The sequence below is a fragment of the Gobius niger genome (genome assembly GCF_951799975.1).
Source record: "Gobius niger genome assembly, chromosome: 1".
Lineage (NCBI taxonomy): Eukaryota > Metazoa > Chordata > Actinopteri > Gobiiformes > Gobiidae > Gobius > Gobius niger.
In genome coordinates, this window is record NC_136852.1 from 3,918,316 (window position 1) to 3,934,181 (window position 15,866).

General features: G+C 42.9%; 2 protein-coding genes across 2 annotated transcripts in view; both read left to right on the forward strand.

Annotated features, from left to right (window-relative positions):
- The window catches only part of LOC306966731 (neurobeachin-like), a 684,825-nt gene that overhangs the window by 30,660 nt on the left and 638,299 nt on the right, over window positions 1–15,866 (forward strand). The gene's annotated exons all lie outside the window — the stretch shown is intronic.
- Window positions 4,090–4,593, forward strand: LOC306969220 (uncharacterized protein; the record flags this gene model as incomplete). The annotated part of the gene is made up of 1 exon (XM_079564819.1): window positions 4,090–4,593. A coding segment is annotated over one exon (504 nt), but the record flags the coding sequence as incomplete, so codon positions are not given.

A 15,866-nucleotide genomic window follows, 5' to 3' on the forward strand; every position in this document is an offset into this window, starting at 1 on the left:
TTGATTTAGCAAAGGTAAAGAGTCGGACCGGAGGCTCGAGGCTCAGGATTTTGCTTTAAAAGTCCAGAGTGAAGAGTCCCAGCAGAGGAAAGAGCAGACTCAGAGGCAGCGCTCGCTCCGCTCCACTGAAAACCGACTGCCACCAATCTTCATCATCATCCTCCATTCTCCAGTCTGTGGGAGGAGAGGTCACTCAGTCATTTACATCAACAAATGACAAACTAATGAGGAATATATAAGTAGTAGTAGTAGTAGTAGTAGTAGTGGACTCGCCTGGGTGATTCCAACAGGACAGAGACACGACAGCTTCTCCAAAGAGTTCCTCAAACACAGCGTGATCGCACAGACTCTGGGACAAGCAGCCGAACAGCGTCTTAGGGCCGTCACGCTCCATGTTCAGACCGGCAACTGAAACAAAATAAAAAAACAGAGACTTCAGGCTCAGTAATAATAGTGATAATCATTTTTCACTATATTGTAATACCTTTGTTCTGCAATACCAAGTACTTTCTATACTGTAATTGAGCGCAGATATCCAAATTTATGTGAAGACAATTACCCTTACCAGCACATGAACAGAGGCCTTGATAACAGCTTAAAGGGACTAGATGCAAGTTGGTCATTTTATACTCACTACTGCCACCTCAGGTCATGCATGTAACTGCAGCTTCTATGTTAAAGGGATATTTCAGGATTTTTGACTGGATTCCTAGTTATCCAGAGTGTTTTCTGGATTTCTGGAGATATTTTTTTTTTTGTAATTCATGCAGTTCTTATATTTGAAGAGTTTCGTGGCGCTAGGCTAATGCAAGGCTAGTGCATTTCTATGGTATCAGCTAGCCTGCATTAAAAACAGTCTGACCCGCTCCACAGAGCACCTGAGGCAAATCACTTATAACACCAGACTAACCATATAAATGTCTGTGTTAATAATGTTTGGAATATGACTGACCTGCATCACATGAATGATCGCATTTTGAGGGACTATTTTCTCGCAGATCACTCCGCCGCCGCGTAGCTTATACAACCACGAAGCTGATGCTGCTCAAATATAAGGTATATTAAATGCAAAATGGTTAAAATTACTCTATGGACACAGACGTTTATATGGTTAGTCTGGTGTTATAAGTGATTTGCCTCAGGTGCTATGTGGAGCGGGTCAGACTGTTTTTAATGCAGGCTAGCTGATACCATAGACATGCACTAGCCTTGCACTAGCCTAGCGCCACGAAACTCTTCAAATATAAGAACTGCATGAATTACAAAAAAATACCTCCAGAAATCAGCAACTCTCTGGATAACGAGGAAACGAGGCCCTATGTCAACAATCCTGAAAAATCCCTTTAAGCTTGTGCATGACTTTTTGAGTGACAGTGCAGGATTTTAGAGGCAGTTGTGGTGAACAGGTCTGAGCTCAGTCTACACATTAGGACATGGCTGGAACATGTAGGGGGAGGAAAATACTTACTACTCTGTACAGTCCCTTTAAGACGAGACACTACAGGTAAAACTGCATTGTTTCAGGTTTTGGGCCACATTGATCTCTGGACATAAAAGCTTTCACATGGAAACCAAACAATAACGTGTTTCAATATTGCACTGATTCAATGTTTCTCCATAGGTTTTTATAGAATTTTCCAGCCTTGAACTGAACAATATTCTGAACATTTTTTCTGAGGGATTTTTTAATATCTAATTCCTTGCCTGATTTATTGAGTTTTGAATGTCAATAAATAAGGCGGAATTTAGCTTCTTAACACCCGCCTAAACCCAATGCATGCTGTCCTCTTTGGCTATAGGCCTCATTTGAAAGCTAAGACCCACAAAACTGATCTTTTTCCTTTCGTTTTTGTCATTTTATTGTTGAAATTTTGTCACATTTTTGTCACATTTTTGTCACATTTTTGTCACATTTTTGTTGAAGTTTTGTCACATTTTTGTCACATTTTTGTCACATTTTTGTCACATTTTTGTCACATTTTTGTCACATTTTGTTGAATTTTTGTCACATTTTTGTCACATTTTTGTCACATTTTTGTCACATTTTTGTCACATTTTTGTCACATTTTTGTTGAATTTTTGTCACATTTTTGTCACATTTTGTTGAATTTTTGTCACATTTTTGTCACTTTTTTGTCACTTTTTGATTGAATTTTTGTCGCATTTTTGTTGAATTTTTGTCACATTTTTGTTGAAATTTTGTCACATTTTTGTCACATATGAGACAAGTCCCACCCAAAGTGCTTCACATGAAAGGGAGGGGGTTCATTCACTCCATGCTGATGGTGCTAAGCCACATTTGTAGCCACAGTTTCCCCTGGGGCAGACTGACAGAAGCGAGGCCGCTCACATCTGCACCAACGGTCCCTCCGACCACTCACACAAAGGCACTGGGTGAAGTGTCTTGCCCAAGGACCCCCCTCCCTTTCATGTCTGCACCTGCAGGAGCCAGGATTCGAACCTCCGACCTTACGATCAAGAGACGCCCCCCGCTCTACCATCTGCGCCCTTTATGTCTTTATTTTCTTCCTTAGGTTATTTTTCACTTTTAAAAAAAAGATCAAAGGGGAAAATAAATAAATGAAGACCTAAACATTTGAAAGTCTTGCTGTAAAACTGACTTGTATGAGAAAAACATGTATTTTTTCTGCAGTTCAAAGAGGCAAACATTTGATAATAAAACATCCCTTTAAACTTTCCAGTCTTGGAGTTTATAGGAGTTACTGAAGAGCAGATGTTGCTGCAAAACCTCGCTCTGACCTAGAGTTTTTCAACATCTGCACATGCACGTGAATAGCTTTCCATAAAAGAAATGACCATATTTGGATTGCAGCATCATCTTGGTCGCCTTTCCTGCTACACGTGGACACCAAACATATCAATATTTGTGAATGAATCAGCGTGGGAAAGAGGAGGGAGCACCGTGATGTCGTAGTTAAGAAAAAAGGCTTATTTTACTCCGTATCATGATGCGTATTGTATCATGACAAAGGCCCAGCCCTAATAATACCGTAAATTCTCTAATACTGGCCTGTATTCCATTAGCGGCCGGGTCTCTAACAGAGGCCGGGTCTCTGACAGAGGCCGGGTTCGCGGCTGGCGGAGGCAAATTAAAGCCGGTCTCTAAAACAGGCCGGGGCTTTTATTAGAAACTATAGCGGTAGAAATATTCCCCATGTTAGGAATTTGTCTCATACTGGTGTAAATGAAAACTCACATGCAGGAAGTAAACAAACGGGAACCCGGGCCGATGGGGACGCTGCGGAGGAGCTGATCCGAGCGTAACTTTGACACAGATTTAGCCACTTTTCAAACCTCCTGTGACTATATTTGGAAACAGGGCAAACAACACATGTTGTGTGACCCTCCAGGGTTTTAATAAAGTTACCATCGAGTCTTCAAAGCACGTCCAGCTGCTCCGTGTGCAGGTCAGTCCCACGCCTCAAAATAACTCCTCTGATCAGCGCGAGCGTCTCGTCTTCTCTCGGGTCAGTCTCATGATCGATCACAAACACAAACGCTCCGTCTAAACTCGCCTTTTACACAAGATAACAACGAATAATCCGGTCCGCGGTAAAAACGAAACAGAAACCTGCAGTGACATTGATGTCAAAGCTCCGCTAACAGCAACGAAACACTTCCTGTTGTCCCGACAAAATAAAAGACGTCAATGTTCCAGCCGCTGGGAGAAGGTTTGAAATGTTAATTAATAAATGAACCTAATATTTTAGGTGCAAATGGACACAAATCTTGTTTTTCTTCATTTTCCTGGTCGTCCGTTTTGCTCAAATAGAAATATAGGCCTGTCTCTAATTGTGGCTTGGTTCCAATAAAGGCCTGGTCCTAGATGTCCTTGAGTAAATAAAGGCCCCGGCCTATATTAGAGAATTTACGGTAATAATTATAATGTTAATAATCATCCTTTGGATTTGTACATGTTGATGGTAAACACTGACCTTTGGCCGCGGCACAGACCTCTCCAGGAAAACAGCGCTTCATTCTGCATCCGCGTGTGATCTCGGGATCACACACGGGACACTCCTGTCTGCCAGCAGGGGGCGGCGTGTCTGAAACAGAGCAGGTTCAGAAATGCAGAGCGAACATTTTCATCAACAGCCAAAGCTCACCACAGATACGTTCGAAGATCTTTTCCAGCATGTTCCCAGAGGAGATCCAGGGGGAGTTCCAGGGGGCGTCCCAAGAGGAGTTCCAGGGGGAGTTCCAGGAGGAGTTCCAGGGGGGGTTCCAGGAGGAGTTCCAGGGGGGGTTCCAGGAGGAGTTCCAGGGGGAGTTCCAGGGGGAGTTCCAGGAGGAGTTCCAGGGGGAGTTCCAGGAGGAGTTCCAGGGGGAGTTCCAGGAGGAGTTCCAGGGGGGGTTCCAAGAGGAGTTCCAGGGGGAGTTCCAGGAGTTCCAAGAGGAGTTCCAGGGAGAGTTCCAGGAGGAGTTCCAAGAGGAGTTCCAGGAATTCCAAGAGGAGTTCCAGGAGGCGTCCCAAGAGGAGTTCCAGGAGGAGTTCCAAGAGGAGTTCCAGGAGTTCCAAGAGGAGTTCCAGGGGGAGTTCCAGGAGGAGTTCCAGGAGGAGTTCCAAAAGGCGTTTGGAGCGTTGCAGTTGTCCCCATCGCAGCACTTTTGCAAGGCCATGAACTCTTTCTCGCCGATGTTAAAGGACCACATGCGAGGCTGGGGAGAGGAGGAGCAGTTCGCGGCCGGGACACACCCCTTCGTGATGTTCATCGTGGGTTTCTGGCCCATAGACGAAGCTGAAGCACAACACAGAATTAACTTTGACCATGTGCTGCTCTGGTGCAACTGTTATCGACCCGGGTCTTACACTTTGTGATTCTGATGGAGCACTTGGAGTCGTCCCCGCAGGTCCTGTTCACGGGCGTCTCACACTCGTCGTCCGAGCAGGAGTGGCACTGGAGTCCAAACGCTGGAGGAGAAAAAGAGAGGGTTCGACAACTGTGAAAAACTTGGTTGTTACAGAGGAACTCATCATGGCCCAGGTCTACCACAGCAGACCAGACCACGGTGTCGGCCCTGAGACAATCCAGCACAGACCTGCAGCGTGTCAGGGAAACACATGGAGCACCAGAACCAAATACAGGAACATCTGAGCAGAGTGTGGGCTGGAAACCGTAAGGTCAAAGTGGGAAAGAGAATGACCGAGATCCTGTGGGACTTTCAGATACAGACGGGCAGAATGGTAATGGCGACCGGATTTACATTTCACCTTGTTATTTGAAATTCAAAACTCAATAAATGAGGTTAGGGATTAGATAGATAAGCAAAGAACCCCTCTGAAAAAAACTTGCTTTTGTTTTTCAGTTGAAGCCAGGAAGAAGCCTCTCCATGTTTAAGCTAGCAGTATTGATATATTTAAAAGTTCAATCCGGCTTGTTTAGGGAGGTTTTGGGGGCGTGGCTTTGTCTGTGTGTATTTACATACTGGGTAAACACCGGGTCGTGTTGGATGGACAAAGATTGTATCAAACGAGCTGAACCGTGGACGTTTTTGGAAGTGGATTTATTAATCTCGGATTATGCGGCGCCGCTTCCTCATGAAGAGCCGTGAGCAAAGCAGCGACAGCGGGACAGAGACGCTGCTTTGCTCCCAGACAGGACCACACTTTGGCCACGGCAGCTTCAGAGATAAAGAAAGCTTAAAGAGGGGGTATTATGCTTTTTTCAATCCCATAGCACCAGTCTATAACACACTATGACCAAACCTTCTGTTGGTCTGTAAATGCAGTAAATTAGAATAACTGCCTTGTATAAAATTGCTCTCTCAAAATGGCTGTAGTGAATGTCTTGAAATAGGCCTCTGTCTCTTTAAGAACCTCTGACCCTTTCCGACACGCCTCCACACGCTGTCTGTGGCATCAGTGGGGAGGGGGTTCTGCTGAGGAGCAGTGGTTGGTTACTCGGCTGGTGACGAAAGCTCGGAGGCGTCTCCAGGAGGTGGGGGCGTTCCTAGGAGGACTCAGGCAAAGCTATCCCTAAAATGGCCGCCATCAGAGTTTTTACAGATTACTCAAAAATACGTGAATGTGCCAAGGCAACACTTCAGGCATGTTTTTAATGAGGGAATGACATAATAACATGATGTAAAGCTTGAAAAAGTCGATTTTGCATAATACCCCCCCTTTAAACAGATACTAAACTTACTGTTTGATCACAGTGGATTTTGCGCTTTTCGTTGATCTCTGACGTCTCGCTGCTGTTGTTGTTTGGGGAGGAGGCGCCGCTGCTTTGGTTTGTGTTGTTGACACATCCTTTATACAGACGCCTGTTGTGGATGGCGTTATGTAAATGAGATGTAAATGAGCCCTATCGTCACTCAGAGAAGTGAGAACCGCCCAAAACCTTAGAGGCCGATTCCTCTCTTTGATATATTTCCACTTCCTAAATTCAACTTGCCACATCTTCTCCAAATATGATCAGATTTCCATGAGTTACACATTGTTGGAAACTTTGGAGATGACACTTTCACAGCTCTGTCCCGCTCAAAATGCCCCAAAACTGAGTTGTGTCGCCCGTTCTCGTGATGGGCCACATTTGTTAAGTCCAGGGCTGGAAAATTTGAAGTCTGTAGGAGCTACTTGATGTGGAGATATTGTCAGTTGCACACATAACTCATACATAAAAACAACAGATTATAAAAATAGAAAAAAACATTCAACAAAAAGGACAGTGCACAGAATAGATATTAAAGTAGTGTAAAGCCATCGTTCCTGTTGAGCCCCTCCCACCCAAGCATTTGTTTCCTGAGCGTTGATATTGTGTTCACATTGTGGATTGTCATGCTGTCATTTTAGTCGGAGCAAAGGCCAATACAGCTCAATGGGAGAGACACAGTTTAACCTCTTAACTCCCACCTGAACATTTTCTCCAGTTCTCCAAGCTTCTTAAAAATAAGCGCCAAAATAGAGATGAAAACGAGATGTAAACAAGGATGAAAAGAAACAAAAAAGTTACAAAAATGCCATAAAACACTGGTTAAAAAGCAGAAAAAAAGTTAAAACAAAAAAAAGCTGAATTAAATGGATTAAAAGGAGGAAAAAAATAGTTAAAAAAGCAGAAAAAATTGTTAAAAAAGCAGAATAAATGACTTGTGTGAAGTTAGCCCCCCCATAGTGTCCGATTTGCTTAAAAATTGTGTCATTCGTTTGTGCTTCGTTTGTGCACATAAAATTAGCCTTTATGCGCACCCGAACCAAGACCCGAACAAAGCTCAAGACTAGAACCAAGACCCGAGCCAATTACCAATCAATGATCAATACCTCAAAAACGAAGTGCGCACAAACGCTAATTTTATGTGCACAAACGTGCACAAACAAAGCACAAACGAATGACACTATGGGGGGGCTTATTTCACACAAGTGAAAAAATGGTCTAAAAAGCTGAAAAAAATGGTCAAAAAAGCAACTAAAACCCAAAGAAAAAGCTGCAAAAATGTGAAATAAATAGAGCAAAAAAGTGACACAGTGAAATGGCGGGAGTGAAGAGGTTAAGAAAGACGTCTCCAAATGTTTTCCCTATTCGTTGTTTAGAAGTGATTGGATTCAGTCCTTCCATCCGACCAACATCAGGCACATCCTTTTGAATACCGTCTCCGCTTCTCCACACCTTTACGAGACAGAGGACGGTCTTACCTGCGTGGACGGCGAGGAGCAGAGCCACCAGAGTCAGCTGCATCACCACGGTCTTCATGTTGAACGTCTTCTTCTTCTTCTGTGTCGCCTTTTAAAGCCCAATGGGGTGTGACTGGGACCGGTTCTCACCACATTGTGGTCATCGAACTGAGCCGATCTTTTGTCTACTTGTTCTTTTGTAAAGCAGGCCCAGAATAATAGAAAGCTCATAAACGTTTTTTATATTATGTAATGTATGATAATAGGGGTTTAGATTCAATGCAGTGCAGAATATTTAACCTTTGAAACATCAGACCTTCATCTCATCAAAAGGCCAAACAGTGAAATTACTCCCAGATCTGAACCGAATTGTAGTATTTAAAACCAGATTTACTCTTGAAGATTCAAATGTAAATGTGTAAATCAAATCCTGCCTTAAATCCATACTTTTCTGTGTGTCAAGCATGGGCCAGATCTTGTGGTTCATAGCGCAGGCTGTAGAGCAGACGACTGCGCAGACGGGTGGCGCTCCTTGCAATCTTCAGTGTCATACCTGGCGCAAAAAGTGGGCAGGACAGGAGGGGGGACAGACTCGCATTGTGATGTTGTGGTGCCGCCCCCTCCCCATGCTTTCCCCAGACCTGCGGAAGGCGGTGGTTTGCGAGGGGGGGTTCTCTTGTACACGCGTAACATGCTGATGCAGCGCAATGTTTAATAAAGATTAAAGAAATAAAACCGTCCCTCCGCTGCTGCAGCCACTCACTGCAGATCCAAGATGAGCGGGCGGGACAGAGAGGCAGCCTCGCGCTGGACACCGTTCGAATGCACAAAGTTACGAAATGTACAGGATTTAATTGATCAGAAACTGTCATATCGGCTGCGGAGGAGTTACAGAGTAGCAGTAGTTGCAAGAAAACTGTAGCGTTTTGGAACATTTGCGCCACAGCTGCAGGATTCTTGGAGCGGCTGAATAAAAAAAATAAAAAAAAAGTTGCCCTGCGGCCTGTAAAATGCGCTTCTTTCTTTTGGACTGAGCTGTGGCTCCACAAGGAGCATCATCAGGAGGTAAAGACTGACACACGATGGAAATGTCTCCTTAAAACTCAGATCAGACCTGGTGTTGTGGCACTTGAGGCATGTGTGGTTTATTTATGGATAACTGTTGTTGTTTTGGTGTTAGGTGTGCGTTGGAAGTCATCCCGTGCGTAACCGACGCTCAAACAGACTTTTCAAGGCAATTTCGCTTTTGTTTTCTATTTGACGTCGATTCTAAGGAAGAAAACAAGGCAGCGCGATGTAAAGAGGAACATAATGTGAAGGCTGCCATAGAAGAGCAGCGCGAGCGCTGCTTGTAATGAACCACGCCTCAGTCGGCCTCTTTTTCTTAAATAACGGCCTTTCCCTGGCGGCGCAGCCTTAAGCGCAAAACTTGCGCCACATGCAAGATCACGCGTGCACCACGTTGCGTTTAGAGTTGCGCACGGACTGCGCCACAACAAGATCTGGCCCCAAGTCTCCAAGGGGGCACCACACTGAGGCCACTGTGATTGGACGGCATTGAGTCGTCACACCACTGTTATATTGAAACTGCTGACTGAAAAGCGGCCCATATTCAATGAGAATGAGATGAGCTACAGAAATGTGTGGTTGATACAACACATGTCAGAATTACTTATTGTTTTTAACCTCTTGACTCCCGCCTGAACCGAGAGCATTTTCTCCAGTTCAGCTTTACCCAAATCCTGTAGGCCAGTGTAACGCCTCATTTGAAAGCTAAGATCTACAAAACACATCTAAATGGATCTTTTTCCTCACGTCATCAGATTTTTTTTCCATCTTTTTTTGGGGGGGGGTGCATTCAACTCATTTTGTAACTTTTTTGTCATTTTTTAAATCAATTTTTTGTCATTTTTTTGTCACATTTTTGTCACTTTTTTGTCATTTTTTCGTCACATTTGTTGTCATTTTTTTGTCATATTTTTGTCACATTTTTTGTCATTTTTTGTCATTTTTTTGTCATTTTTTTGTCATTTTTTTGGTCATTTTTGGTCATTTTTGGTCATTTTTTGGTCATTTTTTTGGTCATTTTTTTGTCATTTTTTGTCACATTTTTGTCACATTTTTGTCAAAGTTTTCTTCTCAGTTTTGTTGCTATTTTCACACCTTTTTTCCAGAAGCTTTTGGACTGGGGTAAAGCCAAACTGGAGAAAATGTGCTCGGTTCAGGCGGGAGTTAAGTACTAAGTAACTTGTTTACCTTAATAAATCCTTCCCGTGGTCCCTCTGGGGGTAATACAAGTGTTAATGGGATGATTGGGGGGGTCTTTCATCTCCCCCTGGTGTCTCTGGCCAGAAAACCACAACTTGACTGCTATCGGACCGGAGTCACCAGTACACACTAATGGAATCACGAAGAAGAAGCTAACAGGCAAAGCTAACTGCGGGCTAGCGTCACTTCTCTCAAAAAACTGGGCGCTCCGGAGCTTGTTTTGCTCTTCCCGATGCAGATGCTTGATGCGAAACACTGCGTCGGAGCCTCTTTCAGTAACATCTGGTCACGTTCCTGTCTCGAAAACTTCATTCTGAGGCCCATTTCACCCATTTCCCATTTAACCGCGTTCAAGTGTAGAAAGTGTCTGTGAGCCAGAATACATTTTATATGTAGGGATGCACCGATACCACTTTTTCTAAAACCGATACGAGTACGAGTACTTTGATTTAAGTACTTGCCGATACCGAATACCGATATGAGTACAAGGCATTTTCTTCAACATACTTACTTTTTTCACAGCAGACTGGTTTGTAATTAGTTAATTTACTCATGTACATTACCTTAAGTAAAGTAGGCGACACATTTAAGAGCAGTTATATTAGAATTGTGCTGATGCCATTTTTTTATTGCACTGTCCATCATAGACAGAAAAGCCCATGTCCAAAAGCTCCTCAATGCCTGTGCTTTATTCATTTATGTATTTTTATTTAACAATAGTATTGAGATGTTACTTAAATGGTCTCTTTTCGTCTTTACTTCAGCTCCGTGTAGATTTTCTCGTGTGTTTGTAGTAACTTCATTGTTCTGCTGCAGCTCATTTTGGCTCAATATAAACATGGTGTATCTCTTTAATTTGGATTTTCTGAGGACTTTTTAGTCGCTGGGTTAGTTTTTCAGATGAATAAACTCCTGGGCATAAAACGGCGTCAGAATGGCCAAAACTGTTAGCTGCGAGTTAGCAACGTTAGCCTGTATGTTGTAAACACTGCAGACGCTGCAGCACTAACAACATGTTGCTCTGGTTAAATCCAGCACAGACTCTGGTTTAGAGAGCGCAGTCTGTAATAAAGTCAGCTCTATGTGGATTATTGTATTTGCACTAAAGAATTCTCCAGTTTGTTGCTTCTTCTCTCCTCAGCTGAGAGCTGCGCCTCGTAGCTGCGCTGGCCGCACGAAAAATGGTATCGGTTTCTGATATCGAGACCTCATGAATGAGTACGAGTATGAGTACAAGCATGTGGTATCGGCCCGATACCCGATACTGGTATCGGTTACGGTGCATCCCTATTTATATGTTATATATTTTCTTATTCTTTACAAAGTCCTGCTTTTGAACAGATACAAAAGCAAGCGTGGAGCTGATCAGGCAGGAAGCAAAAGGAGAGCCGTCTACAGGAAATAGTGCTAAAGATCGCGCATTGATGTCCTGCCTTTGAGCAGCAGAGCCGCAGTGACTGAGGCCCCGCCCTCTGGAGCTCCGCCCACTGACCCAGAGCCGGGTCTGTGGGCTCTTATTTATCGGCCTATGATTGATTTGATCAAACATCGATATCAGGCTGTTATAATAAAACCTCCACACGTCTGTTTGAAGCTTCTCTTCCACCTGATTGTGTTGGTGCTTCAGTCGTGTTTATGAGAAGTCACAATAATAAAGTTTCTCCACAAGAGGTCAGGGTTCAGACAGAATGAAACAGCTCAGAGACTTAGAAGCAACACTTTTTTGCAGGAAAGCCTCAAACTGTTACAAGACTTTACTCGCCCATCACTACACATTTCCACTCCAAATCTTTTAACACTGTTCAGCACAAATCATGGCCAAAATCTGAGCTGTTAGTGCTTATTGTGTATTCAAACGTGAAACATTTCTGCTTAGGGCACCAAAATGGCTTGTTTGGAGTCATGTGGATTTAACTCATAGATTGGATAGTTTTGGAGTTAGAGTTTCCATTCAAAACATAAATCAAATACACCTTATACTGTATTGGTCTTTATTGTAAATTTATGAGTTTTAATGTTTCATTCACCATCATGTCCCTGTGGCACAAAAATGTAAATCTGAAATGTGACTAAATTCAGACCTTGTGTATTGGTTTCTCTCTAAATGTTAAATCCATATAAAACAACATGAATAATATGAATGAATAACCCTGGAACACGCCTGCGTGACACAGCACAAGTGTATCTATTGTCATACGAAACGCAAACTCGTGACATGAGTAATGACCTTTCTCTCGACAGGTTTCACTGGACTTGTTTGGTCAGCCTTTGTCCCACAGAGGGTTTGAAGTGGGAAACTTCCTCTTGATCCGATGCCAACAGTGACAATAGTTCACCTGATCTATTCACCTGCAGCTGCTTCACAGAGAAACAAACCTGAATGTTCTGATCATTGTGTACAGTAAATATGAGCTTTCAGACATTCGTCAGTCTTTTGGAAGCAGATAAATCCAGCCCAGGTGTAGTTTATTCATCCATTATCGTATGTTTTGATCCACTTGTTGTGTTTTGAACTGGGCACCACTGGGAGTTGGGCCTGAGAGCCACATCTCGCACTTTAACCCCTTAACTCCCACCTGAACCGAGCACATTTTCTCCAGTTTGGCTTTACCCCAGTCCAAAAGCTTCTGGAAAAAAGCTGTGAAAATAGCAACAAAACTGACACGAAAACAATGATGGAAATGTGACAAAAAAGTTAGAAAACATTGGCAAAAAAGTGACGAAAAATGGATGAAAAAGTGGCAAAAATGTCACAAAAATGTCACAAGAAATTGACAAAAAATTGACGAAAAAAATGACACAAATGTGACAAAAAATGACAAAAATGTGATAAAAATTTGACAAAAAAATTATAAAAAATGACAAAAAAAATGACAAAAAAATGACAAAAATGTGACAAAAAATGGACAAAAAAATGACAAAAATGTGATAAAAATTTGACAAAGAAATGACAAAAATTGACGAAAAAATGACACAAAAATGTCACAAGAAATTGACAAAAAATGACCAAAAAAAGGTGCCAAGGATAAACTGAGGCTGTAATTAGTTAATTTACTCATTTCCACAAGTAAAGTAGGCGACACTTATAAGAGCAGTTACCTCAGAATTGTACAGATGCCATTTTATTGTTTTGTTTTTTTCATTCAATATTGTTTTTAATTTTCATTGCACTGTCCATCAAAGACAGAACAGCTCATGTCCAAAAGCTCCTCAATGCCTGTGCTTTATTCATTCTTCAGCTCCGTGTGGATTTTCTCGTGTGTTTAGAGTAACTTTTAGCTACAGTATTTTGATTGTTTTGCTGCTGCTCATTTTGGCTCAATATAAACATGCTGTATCTCTTTGATTCGGATTTTCTGAGGACTTTTTAGTCACTGGGTTAGTTTTTCAGATGAATGAACCCCTGGGCATAAAACGGTGTAAGAATCGCCAGAACTGTTAGCCACGAGTTAGCGGCTAGTTAGCAACATTAGCAACATTAGCCTGTGTCTTGTAAACGCTGCAGACTCCACACTGCAGCACTAACAACATGTAGCTCTGGTTAAATCCAGCAAAGACTCTGATTTAGGGAGTGTCGTCTGTAATAAAGTCAGCTCTATGTGGAATATTGGATATACACTAAACACTGTAGGAGCGGTATCGGTTTCTGGTATCAGGACCTTAATGAGTATGAGTATGAGTACAAGACTGTGGTATCGGCCCGATAGAGGGCAGAAGACCAAGCATGGCCTTATAAGTAAAAGTATACCAATGACCCAGCCTCCTGGAGAACAAAGAAGGCAGTTCACAATGATGGATCTACAGTTAGTGCTGAACCTCAGAGCAGGCAAAGGGAGGTCATCACACATTATGATGAGCAGAAGTCTCACCCCACCACAGTGTTAATTTCGTCGACTAAAATATTTAGTCTTAATTTTAGTCAAAGTGATATTTTTGACGACTAAAATTGGACTAAAACTAAATTCAAAGTTTCTCATGAGACTAAAACTATGACTAAAATGTCCAGATATTTTAGTCGACTAAAATGAGACTAAATAAAAATGAAAGGGAGAGACTAAAATCTTCCAAACTTCTATTGACCGTCTGAAAGAGCCTCAGATCATTTAAATTCTCTGCCAAAGGATCAGCTCTGAGCTTTATCATGTGGAGCAGCTCCATGAAGCAGAGGGACAAGATTAAATATGATTATAATGAATATTATCAATGCAAAGTCGACTAAATTCGTCTTAAATTTAGTAAAACTAGACTAAAAATGAAGATATTTTTTGACTAAAACTAGACTGAAATCGAATTACATTTTCGTCAAACGACTAAGACTAAAACTAAATTAAAATATGTTGTCAAAATTAACACCGCCCCACCAACATAAACTAGTTCATCCTACATGAGTTTGGACTTTTAGAGCTTTGCCTGATCTGCTGCCTCTGAAAACCTCCCCAAAACTCTAAAAACAATTGATCCTGGAGCATCATAGAGGCCACTGTGATGGAAAGTACAACATGTCAAACTCACATCTTAAGACTAAATCACATGAAAGTCCAAAAGTCCGGACCAAACAATGCAGGATTCAAGACAAACAAAGTTAAATAGATTTTATTGTGCAATTGTGTTACATAACTCAGGTAAATAAAAGCGGTTTTCTGTTGACATTGGCAGAACCGGCCCTTCAGCCTGTTCTTTCATCAGAATGATTGATTGATTTAGGCTTTTTAACAATCAGGAGCAGCGTCATGTGTGTGGTTTAGTAGATTGTGTGAGAGCAGAGGCCCAGCAGCGGCAGGAGCAGGAGGCCGAGCGGCAGGACTCGCCCAGCGCTGTTGAACACGGGCTCCCCCTTCATCCAGCGCTCCCCCGCCTTCACCCAGCGCTCCCCCTTCATCGCAAACATCCCCTTCATCTCCAGCATCGCCCCCTTCGCCTTCACGCCGTCTGGGATTGTCGGCCACGGGGTTCTCTTGGGCCGCGTGGTTCTCCATGGCGGTGGCACTGGGGTGGTTCTCGGTGGCCGTGGGGGTTTGGTGGTTCTCTGGGGCAGTGGGCCTGGGCTGGTGCTCAGTAGAAATGGGGGTTTGGTGGTTCTCTGAAATGTTGAGCCTGGTGGTGTTTCAGGCAGTGCGGTCGAGTAAGCCTGTGCTTCGGTGAGCAGAGCTGTGGAGAGAGAGATGCAGAACCTCATTCCTCAAACACATACGTCTTCCACCAGTGCTGCAAAACGTGTTCGGGCCGGAAGAGACTTTCTATTTCACTACATTCTCCTGAAATTGTTATTCAAGTGTATGTGGCAAATGTGTCTGGTGGGGTATTATGCAAAATGGACTTTTTCTAGCTTTACATCATGTTATTCTGTCATTCCCTCATTAAAAACATGCCTGAAGTGTTGCCTTGGCACATTCACGTATTTTTGAGTAATCTGTAAAAACTCTGATGGCGGCCATTTTAGGGACAGGTTTGCCTGAGTCCTCGTAGGAACGCCCCCACCTCCTGGAGACGCCTCCGAGCTTTCGTCACCAGCCGAGTAACCAACCACTGCTCCTCAGCAGAACCCCCTCCCCACTGATGCCACAGGCAGCGTGTGGAGGGGGCGTGTCTGAAAGGGTCAGAGGTTCTTAAAGAGACAGAGGCCTATTTCAAGACATTCACTACAGCCATTTTGAGAGAGACATTTTATACAAGGCAGTTATTCTAATTTACTGCATTTACAGACCAACAGAAGGTTTGGTCATCATTGTAGTGTGATATAGACTGGAGCTATGTGACTGAAAAAAGCAGAATACCCCCTCTTTAAAGAGTGGGTATTCTTCTTTTTCCAGGTATTTGGTATAACCACGATCTTCCATTTTTTTGGTTTGAAAAAACCTTTAGGAAAGTCCCACTAAGAACCTCATTTTCAGGAGAGTCCCGGCACTACCTGATCCGCTGAGCTAAAGTTGTGCAGCTGTTTCAATAATATTATTAATAAGCAAGC